Source organism: Dreissena polymorpha, chromosome 11 (genome assembly GCF_020536995.1).
Source record: "Dreissena polymorpha isolate Duluth1 chromosome 11, UMN_Dpol_1.0, whole genome shotgun sequence".
Lineage (NCBI taxonomy): Eukaryota > Metazoa > Mollusca > Bivalvia > Myida > Dreissenidae > Dreissena > Dreissena polymorpha.
This window is the reverse complement of record NC_068365.1, coordinates 58,716,105-58,737,656: the sequence shown is the minus strand read 5'-3', so window position 1 is coordinate 58,737,656 and position 21,552 is coordinate 58,716,105. Positions and strand designations below refer to the sequence as shown.

General features: G+C 34.6%; 1 protein-coding gene across 4 annotated transcripts in view; it reads right to left on the bottom strand.

Moving 5' to 3' along the window:
* The window catches only part of LOC127850278 (protein quaking-like), a 66,300-nt gene that overhangs the window by 20,638 nt on the left and 24,110 nt on the right, over nucleotides 1-21,552 (bottom strand). For 3 of the 4 annotated variants that reach the window (XM_052383189.1, XM_052383191.1, XM_052383192.1), the window contains exons 2-5: nucleotides 16,494-16,627; nucleotides 14,833-14,949; nucleotides 13,360-13,503; nucleotides 2,739-2,862 (exon numbers count right to left, since the gene is read on the bottom strand). In XM_052383189.1, the coding sequence (XP_052239149.1) occupies nucleotides 2,739-2,862; nucleotides 13,360-13,503; nucleotides 14,833-14,949; nucleotides 16,494-16,627 (519 nt within the window). Of the gene's footprint in view, nucleotides 1-2,738; nucleotides 2,863-2,977; nucleotides 3,093-13,359; nucleotides 13,504-14,832; nucleotides 14,950-16,493; nucleotides 16,628-21,552 lie in introns of all 4 variants that reach the window. The other variant, XM_052383190.1, reaches the window with a different exon arrangement.

Here is a 21,552-nt window from a genome sequence, read left to right as displayed (position 1 = left end):
TTTTCTTCCGATAAAGTATAAGCTTTTGTTTTTTTACTGGATTTGACATATTACTTAAAATATATTAGAAAGACCAAATTTCTCCAACAAGAATTGTGCATAATATATATTTCACACTAAATCACTCAAAGATGGTGAGGCAGATATGAAAGCTGTGAACTTGGAGTACTAAGAAAATGGTGGCCTCTCTTTGATAGCAAGAAAATACAAGAAATAATTATTTGTCACACTCTAAAAGAATACTACTAACAAGACTGCAATAAAGTGTTAGGAACTTTTTTTCATATCAGAGACTAGAAGATTTCAGTTTGTCATCTCCAAGAATATCCACAATACATATCATTCACCAATTCATTTTCGCGAAAACATCTATATAAAAACAGGATTACTTATACTTTTGTAGATAACATTTTAATAACGAGATTTCTGTGCAATTTTTACCTCATCGCCTGAACGAAAGCATGAAAAGAGATGAAAACTATAACAATACCTTTCCGAAGCTAAATACCTTTCTATAAGGCATGTACATGTATAAGATATTATGCTTCATTAATATTACATTTGGTTTTTATTTAAGACAGAATATCAAATAAAGATAAATTCAAATTTCCTTTTGAAAATAAGTTACATACTAAATTGGCATGTACATTAATTTAAATCACAGTTGTTTTACCATAAATATATATATATATTTGTTCTAAACAGAGTATATTTACCTACAATGAATTCAAAAGCACATTGATTTTACAAAGATAATGAACTTTAATGCATTAAAACTATACAACAATTGTCACTGTTAACATAAGAATACTACAAAGAGGCACAGGTAACTAATAATTAAATCTATTGGCTTACAATATAATTAAACAGGGTAAATAAGAATGTAAACTAAATATTCAGAAAATTTAGAGAGAAAATTAAACAAGGCCAATCAAATTACTGCTATATAAAGAAACTTCATCAAGGTGAGTATGAACTCTCCACAAATATAACTACTTTCCAAAAACTTATCAATTTTAATACTTGCAATCATACGAGTCGCGTTCGGAGAAAACTGGGCATAATGCATGTGCGTAAAGTGTCATCCCAGATTAGCCTGTGCAGTCCGTACAGACTTATCAGGGACGACACTTTCCGCCTTAACTGGATTTTTGCTAAGAAGAGATTTTAACGAAAAATGTCATAAAAGGTCGAAGAGATTTTAACGAAAAATGTCATAAAAGGTCGTCCCTGATTAGCATGTGCCGACTGCACAGGCTAATCTGGGACAAAACTTTACGCACATGCATTGGCCCAATTTCCTTAGAACACGACACATATTAAATGCCAGCAATAATTTTAACTGTACAATTTCCCATGCAAAGCACCAAACCAATAAATAAAGTCCTTATTTGATATGGCCTCATGATAAATATTGAATAGCAAATTCACCAGTGTTTATTGATTGTATAATTTAAAGTTCAGCGGAAAAGTTTATTGTAATTACTTATGTTGCTTGGTTTAATAAAATTTACAATAACATAATTCAAAATTATTCATTTGAATTCACTAATTATTTTTGAGGCTTCAAATACCAATAAAATATTTAGGAAATTTAAAACTTCGTAATATTTGCACCTTGCTTAAATTTTACAGAAAAACAAGCACAATTGTTTTCTGACATTATTGGTGAATGTGCAGATTCAAACGACTTCTATATATACAGAACACCAGCAGAGTATAATCTATCATCTAGCCTATAAAAGTTTCAAACGATAATATCTGGTCCCAATCTGCAGTGAAAAACAGTGGAACCATGTAGTTAAAAAGCTAAAAATGTCTGATCTTAGATCTTTATACCATTGTAAGATTTATAGAATTACACTCCCTTGTTCACATGTCTCAACATAAATCTATTCTTATCAATACATATTTTAAAATAGATGCTTGCAATGTTTTGTAGGCTTAAATATTTTAAAACCATGACAAATCAATTTGAATGAAGAAAGCACACCCAAATTATTGTTCTACTTGTTTGAATTCTCTTGTTTGAAGTATATTAAAGCTTAAAATAGGTACGCATATAACAGATTTTTATCCTAATTATTTTGGATATGAGTAATAATTAAAATGACAGCGTATTAAACATAAAACAAGCTTTTATCGCCACCTGTCAACTACTATGTGCCATGGCCAACGTTTTGAGATGAAACAAACCCTAGACATTAATTTTCTTGTCAAAATTCAGACAAAATACACACAATGTACCAAGTTTAGCAGATCCCATGTCTTAACTTGCCTCAAAAGCTTTCTTTATGTTTTGAATTAAGGTATTTGTACATACATATTTCTGACAAATGTATGCATTATTTTTAATTATTGCATAGACAACGTTGGATATAATGAATTTTCCACCAAGAAAATATCATTAGTACCTGAATTTTAAGAACTAAGAAATATCTTATTAAATAAAATAATTTAGGAAAAAAGTAATTGAAAACATGTTCCACTTGATTGTTTTTAACTGCAGATTGTACACAGGGAACCGTTTGTAATGAAAACAGGATTATAGATCTCCATGCAGGGTACCATCCATCTCCAGCCAAAAATAGAATATAAATGAACAGCAGGCTATAAATAGAAACAGGGTGGAAAAGCACTGAAAAACACTTCAAACAAGACTGAGGACTGGTTCCCTCTTGCGTGCTGCCCAGTTCCAATAGAGACCGGGGACCGGCTAGCACCGACACCAGACTTACGAGAAACCCCGGATGGGGTTGTCGTCTGCTGAGACGCGGCAGGTTTCGATGTATCACGATATGTCCCATTAATAATAGCTAATTCCATAAGTTGACGTTTCTTTAAATCATCCTCACCATCAGGCTAAAAAAGAGCAACAATCAACAGGTTAAAACACACAAGGGTTAGCAGCACAATTTTATTTAATCATTGGTTAAACATGTTAACATTGCCCAACTTAGTGTTGGCAGGAACTTACGGGAAGCAGCCATTGCCATAGTCATGGGGACTATAAATTTGTTATCACGGTAAGTTCCGTTCAAGATGGCAAGTTCCATTAGCTGCATTTTCTTGAGCTCGTCTTCCCCTTCAGGCTGAAAAACACGGCATAGCAACATAACATACAACATAGGCTTGCATCACCCCTGGCCATTAAAGAATAGAAATTCATACACAGAGTCCAGCATTTTACTGCTTGCATGTGTTTTTTTTATATATCTATAAACAATATTTCATCTGGAAGTAAACACTCATTATAACAAGTCCTTGTTTTGTACTGCAAATAACTAGTTCTTGCTCCAAAGTTACAAATGGGGAAAATGTGAAGACATAGGACCCCAAAGGAGAAACATCGCATTTACACTGGAATAACAATAAGAATTTAGTGACCAATGTCATACCAAATTTTAAATATATTAATTTTTCTTCAAAGCATTCACAAAAGTTTATTTCTTATATTTTAACAATGTATTAACTTGAAAGCACGCATGGATTGACATTTTAATGACACTATTCTTGGTAGAACATGAGTTTTGCATCTGGCCTCTCCAGTACTAAAATAAAACTTGGCAGGAAAAATTATAAACTGATTATTAATTTCCCTATTTTAAAACATTGTAACAGTATTTTTGGCAGTAATAGAATCACCAGACTCCATAACCAAGATGTGTTCCATTAGAAAAGAACTATAGAATATTCAGCTCCTGATATTAATTACACATTCATGCTTTGTTGCCATGGCATCTTTGAATTCACAGAAAGTAAAATTGACTGTTATTATTCTATATTGAATGAAATTTACGCCATTGCAGAAGCGTTGCCAATGAAGATTTGGCAGCAAAATGTGCTTTAACTTAACAAATCTCATGCAACATAGATTTATATGCTGAAAGGTAATAATAACATTTCTCAAATATGCTAATAATGGTTTGTGCATGATCGACACCATGTTTTTATGGCCCTTTACTGGGAATTAAGGTTGTTGTTTCTGTGGTTATTGAAAGATAACAGGCAATCTTTTTGCTATTCCATGATCTAAATTAGAATGTCTATACTTCCGCTGGGTATACCAATGACAAAATAATCGTAATTAAACCGTTATTTAACAGATCACATTAAGTCCACCCTATTTCTTGACAAAGTTATCAGCCCACAAAACATTTATCAGGCTTGTTATTTATAGAGGCAAGTTACAGCATCCAGTGCCATGAGAAAATGACTCAGAAATCTACAGGTTATCTGTGAGACTTATCAGCAACAGGCACTGATGACTGTTTCTTTCAGTGAAAGAAACATGTACTTATCCACTGCATCGGATGGAAAACATGACCATGTACTTATGTAAACGTCATGCATTGAACTTCCCCCTTGCCTCTTTTCCTGTATAGTGGAATGTTTTGTATAGAGATTCTGTGAGTTCTTTTATGTTTTACACCACACTGAGAAACAAAGAAACTTCCAAGACTTCCTTTTTGATATTGAGTTGTGTTCTGAGAAAATTGAGCATAATGCTTGTGCGTAAATTGGCAGTTCGCACAGGCTAATCATGGACGACACTTTCCGCTTTTATGACATTTTTCGTTTAATTGAAGTCTCTACTTAACAAAAATACAATTTAGGTGGAAAGTGTCGTCCTTGATTAGCCTGTGCGGACTGCACAGGCTAATCTGGGACGACACTACGCACATGCATTATGCCCAGTTTTTTCAGAACACGACTCAATTTCTCTCAGTAAGGTTCAAGCATGGAGGCATGTGTCAACATGCTCATACCAGTCATGGCAAGAGATAACACTGCCAATGTAACTTTTTTAGTAATTTTTACTTTAAACTTCAAAAAGGATGCTTCTGTCAAAATGAATAACTTTCATTTTCAAAAAGGACTTTTAGACTGTCCTTTTTTCTTTTATTAATTTCCAATCCTTAAAGGCAGATATCTATGTTAGACAAGCAAGAGATTTTCAAAACCATTTTTTTAGCTATTTTGAAGCCTACGACTATAACTTCTAAATTTAAATGCAAACATTTTGTTTTAGCTGGACAAAAACTGATTTCTATTTAAGAGAAACACAAACAAATTGTGACGAAAATAAATCAAAGTAAAGTAAACCCAAAATGCAGTGGCAGTAAATTCTCAGCAATCTTGACTTGTAACCTTCCCTGCTGCACTACTATCAAACAACAAACATATTTAAATAAACAAATTGGAGCAGGTACACCCACCAACTATTGTAGTCTCTCTGATGAAGAAGACTCTTTATAGACCCACAGTACACCCAATTAGACACCTGCCTGGATGTAAAGATGCTTTCTAACAACATGTTGCGCAATTTATATCACTAATTGGTTATCCAATTCAGTCCAACTGATTTACATGAAAAATTGAATGATGGTGCTGAATCAAACACAATGCATGTTAATTGGCCAATGTCAAGAACCCAGAAATCTTTTCACAAGGAATGATTAAAAGAAGAGTTGTTTTTATGTCTAACAAATGATGGGCCATTATTTAGCAATCATCAATGACCCAGTGTGATACAGTTCGCTTACTGTGCATTTGTTGGGACAAATATACAGGAGAACTAATTCTAACTGAATAGGTGGTAAATAATCTTGTACATTGGAAGAATTTAATACACCTGTGTTGTTATTGAAGAGTATGGAATAGGGATTGCCAAAGAATGAACACTAGGAACATCCTTCCAACCATTTACTAAATACAGCAACTAATTCAGAACAAACTACACTTGCCCATGGGTAACAGAATTCTTTACAGCCACAATATCCCTATAGAACATCAAGAAAAGAACCCCATAGTACAAACAAAACACAAATGACAAATTCATGGGAATGAACAAACAAACATGGACAAAATATTCAAACAAAATCACACAGGTTATTTGCTGTAATGAAATTGCTTGGCAAATTGGAAAAGCTCCCCTGAATTCTTTAAGTGCAAGAATTGCCACAATCCTTAAAACCATTTACAGGCACAACTGGCTCTTGATTATCTGTCTTGAATGAAATCCCTGGAGACAAATTAAGTTGTCAGATTGCGTTAATAATGCCTGAACAGTTGCTAACAATGTAATCACATAATCGGCAGTTGTTCCTGGTGAAGAAATAAGTCAAGAAAACTGAAGATTTTTTCAGGAATATCTTATTCATAGTTTGCAGCATATCTAATTTTGGAGATTTTTTTAATTATGTCTTACCTGTATTCATTATTTTAAAATAGCTTTGTATTTAAAATCCTAAATGGCTTAGAACATGATTTGACTGATATTACCCATACCTTAACCCTTTACCATATGTTTTTTGACTTAATTGTAGCCCCTTAGCAAGTTTAAATTTAACAAGACTATTGCCAATTGCAATTAAAGTCCCCTACCGGCTCCACCATTGTCAGAAATTCCACCATTGTCAGAATATTTTTTTTATTTGTTACCATAGCAACCAGAATTTTTGACGTAGGAACAAAATGAAATAACGTGCATTATGTCCATATTGCCATCTATACATGTTTCAAGATCCTGAAAAAATATTAAGAACTTTTAAAGTTATCGCATGATCTTGAAAAAAACACCATTTTCAGCAGTATTTCTAGTCTATTTCTAGTCTATTTGTTGCCATAGCAACCAGAATTTTTGACGTAGGAACACAATGAAATGACCTGCATAATGTCCATATTGCCATCTATCCATATTTTAAGTTTCATGAAAAAATATTAAGAACTTTAAAAGTTATTGCAGGATCCAGAACAAAACACCATTTTCAGCAGTATTTCTAGTCTATTTGTTGCCATAGCAACCAGAATTTTTGACGTAGGAACAAAATGAAATGACATGCATAATGTCCATATTGCCATCTATCCATGTTTAAAGTTTCATGAAAAAATATTAAGAACTTTTAAAGTTATCGCAGGATCCAGAAAAAAACACCATTTTCAGCAGTATTTCTAGTCTATTTGTTGCCATAGCAACCAGAAATTTTGACGCAAGAACAAAATGAAATGACATGCATAATGTCCATGTTGCCATCTATCCATTTTTCAAGTTTCATGAAAAAATATTAAAAACTTTGAAAGTTATCGCAGGATCCAAAAAAGTGTGATGGACGGACGGATACAAAACCACGAGTCCGCTCCGGTGAAACCGGTAGGGGACTAATTAAATGCCTCTCTTACTACATTCAAGTTTTAAATGCTTCATTTCCAACTCTTAAGATACTGATGAGCAGCAAACAGCATTAAATCTGAACAGAGTGCGAGTTACTTGCAGGCTGTTCTGGTTTTATGCTGTTTGCATACAGCCATTTTCACTTAGCTTCTGAGTGGGAAAGGGAGGGTTAAAAAGAGCAAAAACAACCGTCAAATGTATTTAAACTACTGATTTTTTTCATCCAAAAAATTTAATTCAATTGACAACACATGTAACAGAACACACAGAATCCAAAACTGATACCACTGAATGGATATATATCAAATCAATGAAACTCTGCATGGGTGTAGTGGCATAAGCATTGCCAGCAACTAATAACGTCTTAACTGAATGCTACAATATTCATGGAAAAACATTCTACGTTCAGCCCCGGACCAATCAGAAATAATCCCTGAAATTAACCAAAATATATTTTCATAGGGTTCCGACTGCTAACATGCGATATGATGAATACAAAAAGGAACAAACTCTGACAGACAATAAATTATCTCAGTAGTTTGTAAGGAAATGCGGATAAACCAAAATATCTGACATGTTATTGAACTGTTAGCCACCCTGCTTTTAACACGCATCAATTCAAATACATGCCAAGAGTTTTTTCTTTCAAAGCACCTATGCTTTGTTTATGGGATGCCAGTTCAATAACTTACAACTGTTTTCCATTAATTTCCAGTCTTTTCTTGTCTTTTGGCTCAAAGAAAACATGATTTCGTATTATGTTCAGGAGCTTTTTTCTGTTCTTTTGATCAATAGTGAATTTAGCTTCTCTTGAATCAGATTAATCTTTAACCCTTTGCATGCTGGCTAATTTGTCTTCTGCTAAAATGTCGTCTGCTGAATTTCTAAAATAAGCATTTTCTTCATTTTTTTCAAAGAATACTATCAGAATAGCAAACAGTTTGGATCCAGATGAGACGCCACGTTCTGTGGCGTCTCATCTGGATCCAAACTGTTTGCAAAGGCCTTTAAAATTCGGCTCCAGCGCTTTAAGGGTTAAGAAAGAAACTGGAAGAAACTGCCCATACAGATTAACACTAGCCCTCTGATCACTTATTAACTTAGAAGAGATTTAATGTGTTGTTCTGATCAATAGCAAATTAAGATTCCCTTAAACTAGATTCATCCAATAGCCGTGAAATGAGAATGCCAAAAAACTACCCATTATACTCTGATTCCTAATGTCTTCATAAGATTACAAAACTATATATCATAATCTGAGCTGAGACATCAAACAGTCTTTTGTATTATTTCCATATTGTGTTCCTTCTCTTGAATATTCTCAAAATCCCTAGTTTCCATAGAAACCCAGTGATCCTAACCCCCCTTGATTAGAACACAGCAGTGCTTAGATAACCTATCTATGCAAAAACGTGTCTCCCAAACCCAAAAGTCATTCCGCGATCAATTATTCTAATTCCTGTTACGTTCTGTCCATCATCTTTTTATAATTGGTATGGGACTCTGCCAAATCGGGTTTCATTCAACCAATTGTTGATGTATTGCAATGGTACCATAATATTTGTTTCCATTTATTGATTTTACACAAGAATATAATCTCCTCATTCAAAAAATTATTTGTATCAGTGAAATAAACAACAAATTATCTGACTCCCAAATAATATTAGCAACATCTATATTATGGCTTTTGATACTCAGAAAGTTTAATAATTATTACTATTAAAGAAAGCTTGTCTACTGAAAAAAATTCACACCTTTGCAACTCGGCAAATAAAACATAATAACATCATAGGTTGGGAACATATAGCATTAAAGCAATGAAACTTAAATTATAGGGTCGAAAACACCCTCGAAACACAAAAAACATTTTATTAATTCATGAATTGCCAAATAATGCTCTTCATAACTTGTAGAACAATATTCTTCTGTCATTAATTCAGCAAAACTTCTATGAATGTGTAAAGCTTTAAATGTACAGCAATAGAGGAAATTAATCTGTGGGAAATATTCATTAACTAAAAGGTACCACACATTATGCCATTATATTGTATTGTCTTATTATGTGGGGAATCCAGAGAAGAGCAAGGATTTCATTCAAGCAATACCTTCAAGTTACCTTAATGAGTAATTATACACACATAATCTTGGCAGAAACGACAACGCTCTTAATGGCAAGAGCAAGAAATTCCTTTTGAATAAATGGCAACAGATACATCAGTATGTCTCTAACAATCTGAACATGAAATTAAATGGAAATTTATGGGTCATGCTGTTGAATTTGATGCGTCATATATATATATTATATTCCACCACTTTCAAACATATTTATGACATAAGTGCAACCAAGCAAACAAGACTGGCCCAACACATTTCCTAAGGTATATTGACAAAACTATTAAATCAAAACATGAAGATACAAAATTGTCTGAAACATAATGTAGTTTTATTGCAAAATAGAAGAAAATTAGCTTAATTACATTAAATGTGTTATTATTGAAGGACAAACCTGCTACATGACAAGAAAATTAATAAATACCCAGTGTCAACACATTCTGCCACTTTTCAAATCAACAATAATGATCATGGCATTAAAACCAAACAAGCATGCGAGGGCCTTAGACGATCTGAAATTTGTATCAAACGTCCTTCAATGAACATTAAATCATTCCTAAAATCACTGCTAATAACACCTACATCAAAGCCGTCTCATTCAAGGTGATGTAAATTGTGAGCATATGATTATATATAATTAGATAAATCCTCTCAAATATCTGTAATTGGGCCATAAACCATTCATGACCTCTTAAGAAAGATTTTGCAGGTATCTTAACATGGACATTTGATATTTTATAATTATATCATCAAATTTTAATGCACTATAATCATTTATACTCATGTGACATGTTAAATAAGTTTCATTACATACACAAGGTCTGATTTTTTGTTTTGTGTTTTGTGTCCATTTCATAAGTTTATGTTTAAATAAAAAATATTATAACTTAATACTATTTTAAACTAGGTTAATAAAAATACACAATAATAACATAGCTACAAGATCATATCAATAGCAATAAATTACATACAATATATCAAACCGGTTATGGGTAAACGAATTTAATTGGGAACTGCTGTTTTGTTCACAACTGAAGGGTAATAATTTTACCCCAATATTCGGCCAGTGTGCTCGCTCGATAAACTGTCTAGCAAACGGCTGATTACCCCAAATTACAATCTCAAACTTCACATGTGAAAAGGTAGTTCTACCTCAATACTGCCAATTTATAATGGATAAAGGCAAATGACACATATTTTCAAGATCATGAAATCTATACAAATTATTCAATCATATAAACTAGCTGGGTCCCACAAAACTATGGCCTCAAAAATTGGAGATATGTTCTAGGTTTTCAGAGAAAACAATTCCATACTCTGAGGTCATCTATAAAGGAATATTTGAAAGAATTAAAGGCAAGTGTGATAAAATGTTTCTTAATGACCTTTTTAGTTCAACTGATTAAGTAAATTATGTTTTTAAATTTTATTATTATATTTTATTTTTAATGCCCTTGTACTTTCAGGCTACAGACATGGGAAAGACTTATATACATCAAGTTTCCCCCTTCCATTAGTATATTTAGAAGATGAACCAAAATGCACTAGATTGTCCTTAAATGTCCCTGATATCAATTTGGGCAGTCAGTTAATGGTCCTGAATTCAATTTTGAAAAACTCAATCTGACACATAATTACCGTCAGATGAGAAAGCCAAACGTGCAGTCATGAGACAGGTCTTTTTCTGCCTATCTCACGGGTCCGATAGTCGGACCCATTCCCAATGCCAAATATGCATATTTTTTCCCAATTCTCAAAAAAAATCCCTATTTAAAAAAAGAAACAAAAAAATTGTTTTGTTTTTTTAGAAAGAAGTGTCTTATGACTTAATATGATTATTAGACTCTATATCTCAATTTTATTTTTTAAACAACCTACAAAATATATAACCATAACTTATATGATTTTTATCCAAAATGACTGGAAAACCCCTGCCCAAATAATGCTTTTGTCGATGAAAATTCGTCCCTATTTTGAAGATTTCGCGACTCCAAAAATCCCAATTTTGCTAGGTACTTTTTCCCAAAATAGACAGAAAAAGGCCTGTGAGAAAACACTTTCCCATTGGACCCAGGAAACCACAAGGAAAAAGAATAACTGGGGAAAAACCTTAATCAGTATCAAGAGAAATTTCCAAAGTAGAAGTTTGACATAGAATAACACTAAGCAACAAGACTTTCATGGATTGGATGTGATTCTATTACAAATTTAAGATATAGATAAATGGCCAACAAAAGGTTCAGCCTTTAATATTGTTAAATATAATAATACTGCAATACAAATATTATTAACTAGGAGTGAAAACAATATGGGGACACCTGTAATTGGTATTCTAATCTATTGCAAGATAGTAAACCAGTATTGCAATGTATAATGAATGCAATAAAACATTTTGTATAAAACACACACACACTAATATTTATACAGTAATATTTTATCATAGCATCAAGGGTATCTCAATAATATTACTGATGCAAGGCATTTAAACAGAACTCTCTACACATAGTGGCCAGCAATGTCAGTCTAATAAAAACATTTTGTGCAATGCCAATATTTCTGATTGCAGATGGACGTTGTGGCAACATTCCTATGCCCAGAGTAATTGATGCTAATCACAAGAAGGATAAAGTAATTTACTTGATCAATAATCTTGTAAGAAAATGCTTGACACGGTCGAAAGACGGAAGCCGCGGATATGGAGGGGAGTCATTTGTCATGAGCCAACCACACGGAATGATGTAATTCATTCTTGCACTACATTATCCCGAGCATGAAGTTTGAAGTCTTGATTAATATGTATTGATTAGCATCTTCTCTGCTAGTGTTCCTCTGTAGAAATTGTGGCCAACTTGCAGCGAATGTTTGAATTGCTGATTACGAAATACCGTGCAAACGTTCATCAGAAATTTAAAGAATACTGTAATTAAATCAACCCCCGGACATAACAAGATTTAGCCATCTTATAAGCAAAAGCCATGTCCACTTATATGTTTACATTCGATTCCATGGTCTTCAAAACAATAGAACGCCAATGACTTGCTTTAATTTCAACATCAACAAAATATATTTTTTTAACAGCGAAAGCATTTCATTGAGATAGGTACTCACAATTGACAGTAATTTGTGTTTCATTATATTTGATTACACATTTTGCTCAATGGATATCACCATCAATAATAATCCAAAAGACTTCAGAATATTCTAGAAAGAAAAGAACATTATCGGCTGTTAATATTTCATTTCGAATTGATCCTCCTAACGTTCAAATGTTTGAAATAAGTGGTAAGAATGTGCAGGCATTACAGGTGAATCTTTTCTTGAAAAAAAAAAGAACTCAAGAAAGACAGATTTATATCTTCTAGTCTTTGAAGGCAGTGCCAATTTCACATTTTTTCTTTATTTTCTTCTAACCTTTTGCTCCAAATTATGCAATTATCAGCACAAATTTGGAACTGAAGAGTCCCTTATAAATAAAAATGAACATGTGTTCCACCTGAAACTTTGTATTTTGTTTTGAAAATTTGCCATAAAATATGTACCAGAAGTTTGATAGTGGCTGTATGCCCAGCACAGAGCTTTCTTTATAAACTCCTGAAAATTGATCAAGACCTGCTGCAGAAACATAGATTTATAACTGCCACTTCCCTGACATAATCAATTTAGATAAATTACGAGTATACATTCATTTTTTTCCAATAGCACATGCACAAATGTACATTACAATCTGAGATAATGTGTTCTGATCTGATTTTAAAGGTACATCTTCAAAAAAACATAGAAGCATGGTTTTATGGAGGTTCATATTTTTTAATCATGTTGCTTTGGCATAAAACAGCCACCCTCCTTCAGAAATCTTGTTAGCAAGCTTTAAATAATAATGTCTCATGTTAAAAGTATTTCTAATGACAACATATATCTAAAGATATCTTAGTAGACCAGTTAATTAAAATTGGGATTTTCTCGAAAGGGCCCCATAGGCCTTTAGTTCCAGAACTACAAAATTAAATAATAATTGAGCGCTTATGATTGAATATTCTCACAATAAACATTAAAGCCCTGAAAACTCCACTTACCGAAGGCACTAATAACTTCTTTACTTCCTCTACAGCCTTTATTAACTTAAGCTCTGCCCTACTTCGGGTGTCTTCTACTGTTATCAAAACATGGAGTTCCTCGTTTAAGTGTTCCCAGTTTGGCTTGCCTTTGTTTTGTTCCTCCTAAAGAAATCAAATCGGAATCGTCATAAACAAAACAAGCAGTTTATTGTTCTGCACTGCAACAACTTTATCATTATACACCTAAGCTGTATATTATTGCTTTGATGCCATCTGAAAATTGAGATCAGTCTGCAAGTCAGCATTCTGCTGTTTTCCAAGGCCCCAGGTTCTTGCTCAGGGACACAGATCTGTCATAATTCATTTGTCTCCTAATTCCACAATGACCGAAGAGTTCTTTATCAACAATTTAATGCTAGACTGCTGCAACTTCTACAATAACTCATGAGGTTTCCATACTCCATACCAAATCCTGGAAATTATTACTTGACTCCACATGGCTTGGCTTAAGACAAAAGGTTTGGCGCCTCCACTATCAATCATAAGCAACAGGTCCCATCATTTTATTAATGGAATGGATAAACTCACCAGACTGTTGGAACGATTTGTATCTATAAGTATTTCAGTATTTATATGAATGTCTTATAAAATATCAATGTACTCATACACTGACATCTTGGAAAAGCTAAGCTTAGTGAAGATTTTTTCTTGAGTGTTTTTAGATTAAATGGCCTAGTTTGCAGACATCTGAAATTTCATGCCTGTCTCATCACATAAGTAAATCATCACTTAATGGTTCATTCATAAAACGCATTTCCATCAATAGTTTGCAAACTAACCAGATCATGCAGGTGTAAATATATTGAACATTGTATCATTTTACACATCACAACTTATTAATAATGGTATCCTTTGACAATAGCAATACAACAATAATGTTCTAAATTAGCATTTACAGTGCTATATAACACAAATTTGTATTAATTTTCTTTTCGAAAATTGAATATTTTATAAAAAAATTACCATCTATAAAATACACATCAATGCAAAACAGTTTTAAGCTATAACCACCTTGGTGGTAATGAAATACCTGTATGGCATAAAAATGTGCATTCTAATGAGTTTACAATTAAACAGTAATATTCCTTGGGCAATAATTGGTTCTACCAGGAATGTCTCTATGCTATTCAAATAATTGGACAAACAACCTTAGACAGACAGGTAGGGAAATTCATGTCTTTGCAATTAGTATATTGGCAACCCTGGTATAGGTCCTGTACAATCCAGCTGTACAGGCCAGGCCCTATGGCTAAAGCAATCAAATAGAACACCGCCTTTTGATTGGGGGGGGGGTATTTAATATTTGCACAATTCCCTTGACCAAACAATTAACTCCAGGACAAGCTGCGAATTTAGTTCTTGTCCACAACTGGCCTTCAGCACACAACCAGTCCACAGCGGGACTTCAGCACTCCACCAGCCTGCACTGACCTTGACTTTGTCCCTCATTGAGCCTTTGCCTCGCACCATGATCTTGCAGCCTGTGTACTGCTCCAGCTCTTTGGCAGTCATGCCCCTTGGGCCCAATATACGACCAACAAAGTTGAACTGAAAGAGCAAAGGGGCAACAAACTGTACTTTATGCACAATGGGACATAAAGAACAAGAGGGTTAGGTTAAGATAGGCCAAAATCGCTCACCAGAGTTCAAGGTACACCAATTTTCATATACTTGACCTGGTGACCTAGTTTTTGATCCCACCTGACCCAGATTTAAACATGGACTAGATATTGTCAAGATAAACATGGTGACCGATTTTTGTCTATATTGAGTAATATATGTGGCTTCAAGACTGGTAAGAAGGTTTCTAAGATTTGAGCTGGTGACAGTATTTATTCTGATTACCCTATAGTATTTTTGTTTTAATTCTTTTTAATGGGAACAATATATTTTTATGTAAATAAAATGCAAAGATCTTTGAATGTATTTACAATGAACATGTCACAGGCATTGTGCAAAATCATAGTCCCCCATTGCAGGCAAGTACAATCTTGGCAGAATGATGCTCTGTATTACTAATAAACAAATTCCATGACATTTTCATTCAGATGAAACATTTATATACGATTGATAAACAATTATAAACAATTACATTCATTATTTACAGCAAAGATCAACATCCACGTAAGTGCTTCAACTGCTGAACAAGCACATACAGAACATTTTCACTAAATTCACAAGAAAAATCAACAAACTACAACTATCATAGCACTTCTACTTAAGGTACTTTAGATAAGACATTAACCACAACCCCACCCTAATAAGCATCCCCCACTTTTTATTATCAAAACAACACATTTAAGTACCTTAATGTGATTTTCTTTACATTCAAAAACATTATTTTGCTGCCTAAAATATACATTATTGTTTGTGTTTTTTAAAACATTTTGGGAATGGGCCCAGGTCCTTTGGGTTGGGAAAAATCACAGCGTTTTGACTCAAAATTGGAAAATTAAAAAACGTTATTTGACTAACCAAAAGCTTCAAAATTGAGAATAAATGTGTTTTCAGTATAATATTTGTAATTTGTTCAAATCAAATATATATATATTTATTTTTGTGTGTGTGTGGGGGGAGGGAAACCTTCAATTGGGAATTTGTAGGTTCCATTTGGAAACGTGAGCACCGCATAACCGGTGCCACGCTCGGCTGCAGGTGCAGACAGTTTTGAATAAATAAAACCTTGTCGGATTTTTTTTTTTAAAGGTCACAGTGACCTTGACCTTTGACCTAATGACCCCAAAATGAGTGTGGCATGTAGAACTCATCAAGGTGCATCTACATATGAAGTTTCAAAGTTGTAGGTGGAAGCACTTTGATTGTAGAGCCAATGTTAAGGTTTTAGCACGACGACGGCGGAAGTCGGACGACGAGCTGAAAACAGCCGAGCTAAAAATGTATACATTTTTCAGTTGAGAATGGAGCGGATTACCGGCCCAGAATTTGAATGCTAAAAACACTGTTAGTGTACTGAGAAAACCTACAACAGACCAAGAAAGTGACTGCATAAAAAAGCTCCTAGGGACAATGTAAAGCAGCCTGGGTATTTCTTAGGGAACTAAACAGTACAAGAACATGTCCCCAATGCTTACTTCTGGATGTTCTTTGACAGGCACAAATAATTTTTCTTGTAATGTGACAATCGGGCCTTGTGGATCTGGGAGGTTGAGAGGGTCCCGGGCTGTGGATTTGTTGTGGAACAGGCATAGACGCACTCGGTTGATTTCTGAAACGACACACATTAAACATCTGTAAATACTAGATTGTAGCTGGTTGAATTATGATTTGTGCTGTAATTGTGGGCAGCAGCATTCATTTAAAGCCACATAAATACTCAAAATCAGCTAATATTTTGTAAAATAAAGTTAAAGCTAATCTCCTGTGATCTACGTATGGCTTGCTCCAGTAAGATTCTTTTGAATTTCTTGTGAAGTATATTTAAAATCAGTCCAGGTGTTAATGAAAAGTGGTTAGATTTTGGCTAACTTGACACAATTTCATGTTTCCATGCATTTTTTTACTGCATGATGTAACATTTCCGTGGGTAAAGTAGCAAAGTATCCAAAAAGTGGTTCCTCCTAAAAACTATGCGAAATGAACAAGAAATCTTACCACAATCTCCATAGCAATGTGATAGCAATGCCAAATAGCAATTTCCCTAACATACAAGGATAATAAACACTAAATTCCCAACCTGACTGACCAGAATCCAGAGATTGGCATGCAAATGACCAGCCAACTGACAGGTGCCTTTCAATACCTGCTATTTAACTCAGACATGTTCAACATGAGTACAGGTTTATTCTCAAATACCAGAATTAATGGTATTTCACTTGAAAGGAAACATTCTCAGGTCATTAATGCCTGGCGTTTACAAGCTCACCTGTCTTTGTAATGGAGCTCACCACACAGGTTAATTATTAATATCAGATATTCTTGCAAATGATCAGGAAAATTACTGTTCAAATAAACTGACTTGAAATTAAGTGACTCATATTACCTATACAAATATAATCTAATAGTTCAGTTAGTTGTACTAGATGGACACACTGTGAGCACCCTTTTCACTCAGGAAATTTCCATTAAAATTATTAAAACAACATGTAACAAGATGTGTTTGTGAAACACAATGTCCCCCTATATGACGTTTGACCTTGTAGGATGACCTTGACCCTTCACCACTCAAAATGTGCAGCTCCATGAGATACACATGCATTTCAAATATAAAATTGCTAGCTTCAATATTGCAGAAGTGACATTACATGAGCAATTTTGACCCATATATTTGACCTTGAAGGATGACCTTGACCTTTCACCACTAAAAATGTGCAGCTCCATGAGATACACATGCATTTCAAATATAAAATTGCTAGCTTCAATATTGCAGAAGTGACATTACATGAGCAATTTTGACCCATATATTTGACCTTGAAGGATGACCTTGACCTTTCACCACTCAAAGTGTGCAGCTTCATGAGATACACATGCATGCCAAATATCAAGTTGCTATCTTCAAAATTGCAAAAGTACTCATAAAATGAGCAATTTTGGCCACATATATTTGACATCTGACCTTGAAGGATGACCTTGACCTTTCACCACTCAAAATGTGCAGCTCCATGAGATACACATGCATGCCAAATATCAAGTTGCTATCTTGAATATTGAAATACTGCATAAGTGTACATAAAATGAGCGATTTTGACCCATATATTTGACGTTTGACCTTGAAGGATGACCTTGACCTTCACCACTCAAAATGTGCAGCTCCATGAGATACATATGCATGCCAAATATCAAGTTGCTATCTTCAATATTGCAAAAGTTATTGCAAATGTTAAAGTTGGCGCAAACCAACAGACAGGGCAAAAACAATATGTCCCCCACTACTATAGTGGGGGACATAAAAATAAATTTTAAACATGTTCTTAACAACGGCTGTTTGTAAAACATGCATGCCCCCCATATGGGCTGTCAGTTGTAGTGGCAGCTATTGTGTGAATACGTTTTTTGTCACTGTGACCTTGACCTTTGACCAAGTGACTTGAAAATCAATAGGGGTCATCTGCCAGTCATGATCAATGTACCTATGAAGTTTCATGATCCTAGGTGTAAGCATTCTTGAGTTATCATCCAGAAACCATTTTACTATTTCGAGTCACTGTGACCTTTGACCTAGTGACCTGAAAATCAATAGGGGTCATCTGCCAGTCATGATCAATGTTCCTATGACGTTTCATGATCCTAGGCATAAGCATTCTTGAGTTATCATCCGGAAACCATTTTACTGTTTCAAGTCACTGTGACCTTGACCTTTGACCTAGTGACCTGAAAATCAATTGGGGTCATCTGCCAGTCATGATCAATGTACCTATGAAGTTTCATGATCCTAGGCGTAAGCATTCTTGAGTTATCATACGGAAACCATTTTACTGTTTCGAGTAAATGTGACCTTGACCTTTGACCTAGTGACCTAACAATCAATAGGGGTCATCTGCCAGTCATGATCAATGTACCTATGAAGTTTCATGATCCTAGGCCTAAGCGTTCTTGAGTTATCATCCAGAAACCATTTTACTATTTCGAGCCACTGTGACCTTGACCTTTGACATAGTGACCTGAAAATCAATAGGGGTCATCTGCCAGTCATGATCAATATACCTATGACGTTTCATGATCCTAGGCCTAAGCGTTCTTGAATTATCATCCGGAAACCATCTGGTGGACAGACGGACCGACCTACCGACGGACCGACATGTGCAAAACAATATACCCCCTCTTCTTCGAAGGGGGGCATAATAAATACCAGACAAATGCCCATTGAATACCAGTCAATCAAGGACTGAGTCAACCAGTTACAAATTAACACTTAATTGGCAAAAAATAGCAAATAGCTGTATGGCCCAATAAGTTAACTTAAAACCCATGGGTAACCAACTTGGAACAAAGCAGTAAGATTGAGAAATCTGCTTTCAACTTCTGGTTCTTGGGGGCTTACAATTTCTGATTATATTTTATTTTCAAGCTTGAGTTCCTTAAATCATACATAACATCAATGGGTGTCCCAATTGGAAACAGCTACACAATTCCCAATTGAGCGGAATGATTCTAAGATTATCAGCTGTCTTTAAGAATAGTAGAGGACTGAAAAATGTATGCATCTATTCAGAGCTCTGCCTACTTTCAAATTTCAGGGAGTAGTGACTTCTCCATCCTCCCAAATCAGGGAGAAGTGAGGCAACTTAAAGAGATGGTTTCTGTTTAGGATTTAATAAATTCTTCACTTATCGTATACCCCTTATTACATCATTATTGTATTTAAGGCATGGAATTAATATGTTATTATTAAGGTCAATCTGGCTCAAACAGTGCTCCAGCTAGAATTTGAAAAGGGCCGGGTGGCTTTTTTGTCAAAAGGGCACTTTCGATGCGCAATATTTTGTGAAAAGGGCACTTTCGACGCGCAGTATTTTGTGAAAAGGGCACGTTCGAGCGCGCGGGTGTTTCTGGAATGCTTTCTATTGCATGTTAATTTATATGTTATAAATAATTGTATTATTCCCATTATTATTAAACCATTCAAATATAATGTCTACAATGAGGATTAAACTAATTACAATGCAACAAGAGATTTATGAATTATCATATGTAAAAAAAAAATTGGAGGGGGGGGGGGGGGGGGCAGGGCGGAGGTTCGGGGGGGGGGGGGGGGGGGGGGGGGGGGGGGGGGGGGGGGGGGCAGGGCGGAGGTTCGGGAGGGCAGGGCGCGGCGCCCTTCGATTTAGGCCTAGCTGGAGCACTGCTCAAATTAAAACATCAAATGGAGAAGAAGCCACTTCTCCTACATGTAATGAGAGGGATGATACATTTAAGACATAATAATTACACACAAGATAAATATTAATGGGAATAAATGTAACTATTTCAGAAAATCTTCCGAGGTAAAAACACCCACATAATACATCAATGATCTCAACATTTAAATGCCCTTTTACAAACAAAATTAAGCAGGTCTTAAAGAAGCACCTCTATAGCCTTAAAAAGCTATCACACGGGTTTCAGTGAGGCAATTAACATTTGTCGCTAATTACTTATATCCTGTCAGGTAAAACTGCATTCAAGCAGAAGCTAATTACCCCAAAAAACACAAAAGCTCAAGCGAGATTCTCCATTCAGCAATATTCTCTTTGTAAGTACTCAAAACAAACTACATGACTTGGAAAAATAATTGTTCTGAAAACATGCTGTTTTGACAACAAGTGTTGTGCAACTTATTTTCAATCAAGACACAAACATCAAAGAACATGATGCCTAAAATTTATTAGCGAATTTCTGGCAATCATAACACATTTTTTCTATAATCATACTTTTGGCCCTATTTTTGGCATCACTGTTAACACTATTTGTTGATACCAGATGGACACAAGCCAACTTGGGTCCCACAGATTCCCTCACCTGTTTCATACTGCACCACCCACAGACTGTAAACAATTTTAATTGTATTATGTTTTATTTCAAAACCATTAAACATTTCCTGTTTACCCTTGTTATATCCAAGTTCCTTCAAACAGTGTCTTCCCTTCCATAAATGAATTCCTTAATTTTAAAATACAGGTACCATCACTTTAGAATAATGGTTTATACAAGGGCAGGGTTTTTATACAAAGAATCTGACAATTTTTTTTCATTACTTCCATTATTTATATAATGCTTGAACATGGAACTGCATCTTGCAATCTAACCAAATTTGCACCATACATTTTCAAAACTTAAAGGAAATCAATTGAAGTGACATCTTAAGAAAACCTTCAGGCAAGTGAACTCGTACGCATCTAATTTTGAGTAATTAATTAATTAATACACAGCACCAGCGCTGATGTAAATTGTTGCAATTCTTATCATTTCTGTAAACTTAAAATCTTACACAGAAAGCCTAGGTGCACAGTGACCTATGTGTACGTAAAAGCAGAAGCGGATATGGCAGTCTGCGTCTTCACGAGTCAACATTAGTTTTTGACAACCATGATTTAACCTTCCAACCTCCTTCACACCAAGTTATCAATCACTTGTCATGCTGATTTGTCATAGTACACACTGATTTGTCATAGTACACACTGATTTGTCAAAGAATCAATTAAGAATGCACTGTTG